This window comes from Helianthus annuus, chromosome 12, assembly GCF_002127325.2.
Source record: "Helianthus annuus cultivar XRQ/B chromosome 12, HanXRQr2.0-SUNRISE, whole genome shotgun sequence".
Classification (NCBI taxonomy): domain Eukaryota; kingdom Viridiplantae; phylum Streptophyta; class Magnoliopsida; order Asterales; family Asteraceae; genus Helianthus; species Helianthus annuus.
The window spans coordinates 104,865,893-104,868,625 of NC_035444.2; the positions used below are offsets into that span (position 1 = coordinate 104,865,893).

Below are 2,733 nucleotides of genomic sequence, written 5' to 3' on the forward strand. Positions count from 1 at the left end.
AGGCTGGAGCTATTAGGTATCATAAGAGGATCTTGCAAATCCATAGATAGCTGAAGTCTGTTATTTTGTTTCTTCGTACTTTTTATGATCCGCATGTGGATCTTATTACATTCCAGTCTGTATATTCTTTCACTCGGACACTTAGACATTATGGTTTGTAATAGTTTATTTACCCAGCCTTCTGCTGTGCTATTATATTGTGTGTATTGACAATGATGATATCAACTACGTCATTATACTCCGCGTCGGGCCCACCGGTAATATGTGGAAATATCGGGGTGTGACAGTTTGGTATCCGAGCTAACATTGAGTGAATTAAACACTAACCTTTTGTGTTTAATCTCAATGACACAATAAGCACATTCCTTAGACTTCCGAGTCTAGGCCAATGACCTAGGATTTATTCTTAACTTTCCTTTGCTGTTTATATTTTATTTTGTTTTGTTTTGTTTTACTTGTTTTGGCAGGAATTATTATAAACAATGCCACCAAGAGTGAGAGGCAAAGGAAAGGGTCCCATGCGAGGTGGACCATCAGCAGGACCTTCTCATCGACGCACCCCATCTGTGTCATTCTCTAGTTCTGACTCCCGCTACCATTGGGGTCATTCTTACGAACCAGCAAGACACTCTGACTCTTTGAGCTCATCCCCCTCTTTCCATCCATCATTCGGGTCGCCTGTCCCTGACGAGCCCCAACATTCACAACACTCCCATGACTCTCATCATTCGCATGATTCTCACCATTCCTATCGATCTTATCATTCCTTGCATTCTCATTCCTTTCATCATTCGGATTCTACCTACTCTCCAGCCCAGTTTAATCCCAATGATTACGTCAACGACTTTTTGGGCTATAACCCTTTGGGACCTGAGGATCACTTTCCTCACAAAATGGAAATGGACGACGACCCGGACCCAGAAATTCAAACCGGAACACCGGGCTACCCTATCAGTATCTTGAGCGGTTCTCCATTTCGGGGATCGCCGTACCCAGGGCCCGATTCATTTCAGGAGAGGATGGCCACGCATGATTGGTACTTTACTCCTTCGTACCATAACTCTCCTGCTCAACCTCCTTTGGTTGAACCACAGCTTCAAGCAGTTTCACCTCCACCTCTTCCTGTTGAGGAGCCGCCTCAACAGCCACCTCAACTACCTCCCGAGCCGCCAAGGCAAAGGAGGAATGCATGAATTTCTGTGCGAGGAGGAACTCGGTTTAGTTCTCCTCAGGGTTCAAGTTCTTACCCTCCTATCCCCGAGGACCCCCAAATGGGTGGACCCTCACACGCGGTGCCGGAGAACGATCCTCCGCCGGTTTCTTACGCACCACCGCCACCGCCAGTGGGTTTCGACAACCCAATGCCGACTTACCCAGGTTCATCTGGGTATAAACCATCTGGATACCCATCGGATTATGGAACCCATGATCCATATCTTTCTGCTGCATAATACAATGCACTTTACCCATCTTCTTACCCTCCAGTCTATCCAACTGGATATCCGGTGCACGGGTATGAATACCCTCCATATCAGCAGCCTCCTCCTCCTCAACATGAGCAAACGCAAGAAATATTGCAGAGGTTAGACAGGGTTGAGCGTGAAGCGGATGAAACCAAAAAGAAGCATAACAGCTTTCTTAAGGGCCTTGCAAGTCTCATCAAAGGCAAAAAGAAATAGGAAGTTGTTTATTGTACTTTGTATTTTATTTTCAATCAAGTCCCTGCGAGGACATTTTGTTTTCAGTACCTAGTCCCTGCGAGGACTTATTTCTGTTTCTGTAGCCCCTGCATGGGCAGTGTGTTCTTTTTAAGACCCGTTTAGGGCACCTTGTATTAGTTTAATGTTTAATGAAATTTCTTTGGATTTCAATTATGTACTTTATTACATCATCATGTTTTATCATTTTGTTTTTAATTGATCTACCAAAGAAATTTTCTTAGAGGTATAACCTAGCCAAATTATTAAAATGGCTATGATGGTACAACGTTTTTTAGACAGAAAATCTCTGTTAACATCTGAAAACATGTTAACATTCCTGGCTGTGCGGTATTAGAAACCACACAAGCTTCCAAATGTACTTGGATTTTTTTTCAAGTCACTTATGTATAGCCTATATGATCAATGCGAATCATGGCAAATAAACATCAATATGATGTATACACCAAAACATCCATTTGAGATGTATGCCTATAAGCAAAGGTGTAATACTGACAATGATAGTTTTATTTATAAACTTCTTGTCAAAAAAGCGATGAACTATGTTCGACCCTCAAAAGATCAATGATCCAAGAGATTGTTGGTTATGTTTTAATCGTCCTTGTGATAAGGCCTTTTGTGCCATCTAAATGTCCTTTGAGACGAGCCTTGTGCTATATAAAATGTCTTTCATGACATTGACAGTTGTGATTTATATCCTCTGTCTAATAAATATAAAGGATTATATCCTATAAATTGCTTATTATGGTTCTGTTGTAGCCTAGGCAAATTATGATTTAATTAATTTATTTAAGAATGGTCTATATGGTTTAATAATACCATGACCATCTGATCATCAATGCGATGATTTATTATATAATTTAAATATATCATCATTGTTTGATATAGTACACGAATCATGGTTGGCTCTGACGGAGTAAACAGTCATCCCGTGGAAGACAACAACAATACCAGAATTAATATCACTGGTGCTGAGTTGCAAGCAATGATAACCGCAATGGTTGCTCAGGCTGTG

At 41.3% G+C, this 2,733-nt stretch overlaps 1 protein-coding gene across 1 annotated transcript; it reads left to right on the top strand.

Annotated features, from left to right (window-relative positions):
* The first annotated feature begins 482 nt into the window (after positions 1–482).
* On the top strand, positions 483–1,193 carry LOC110892623 (histidine-rich glycoprotein-like). Its single transcript, XM_022139778.1, has one exon. The coding sequence runs from the start codon at positions 483–485 to the stop codon at positions 1,191–1,193; it is 711 nt and encodes a 236-aa protein (XP_021995470.1).
* Positions 1,194–2,733: the final 1,540 nt, after the last annotated feature.

Excerpts from the sequence above, each read along its gene's own strand:
- LOC110892623 (XM_022139778.1), top strand. The coding sequence starts at position 483 with ATGCCACCAAGAGTGAGAGGCAAAGGAAAGGGTCCCATGCGAGGTGGA.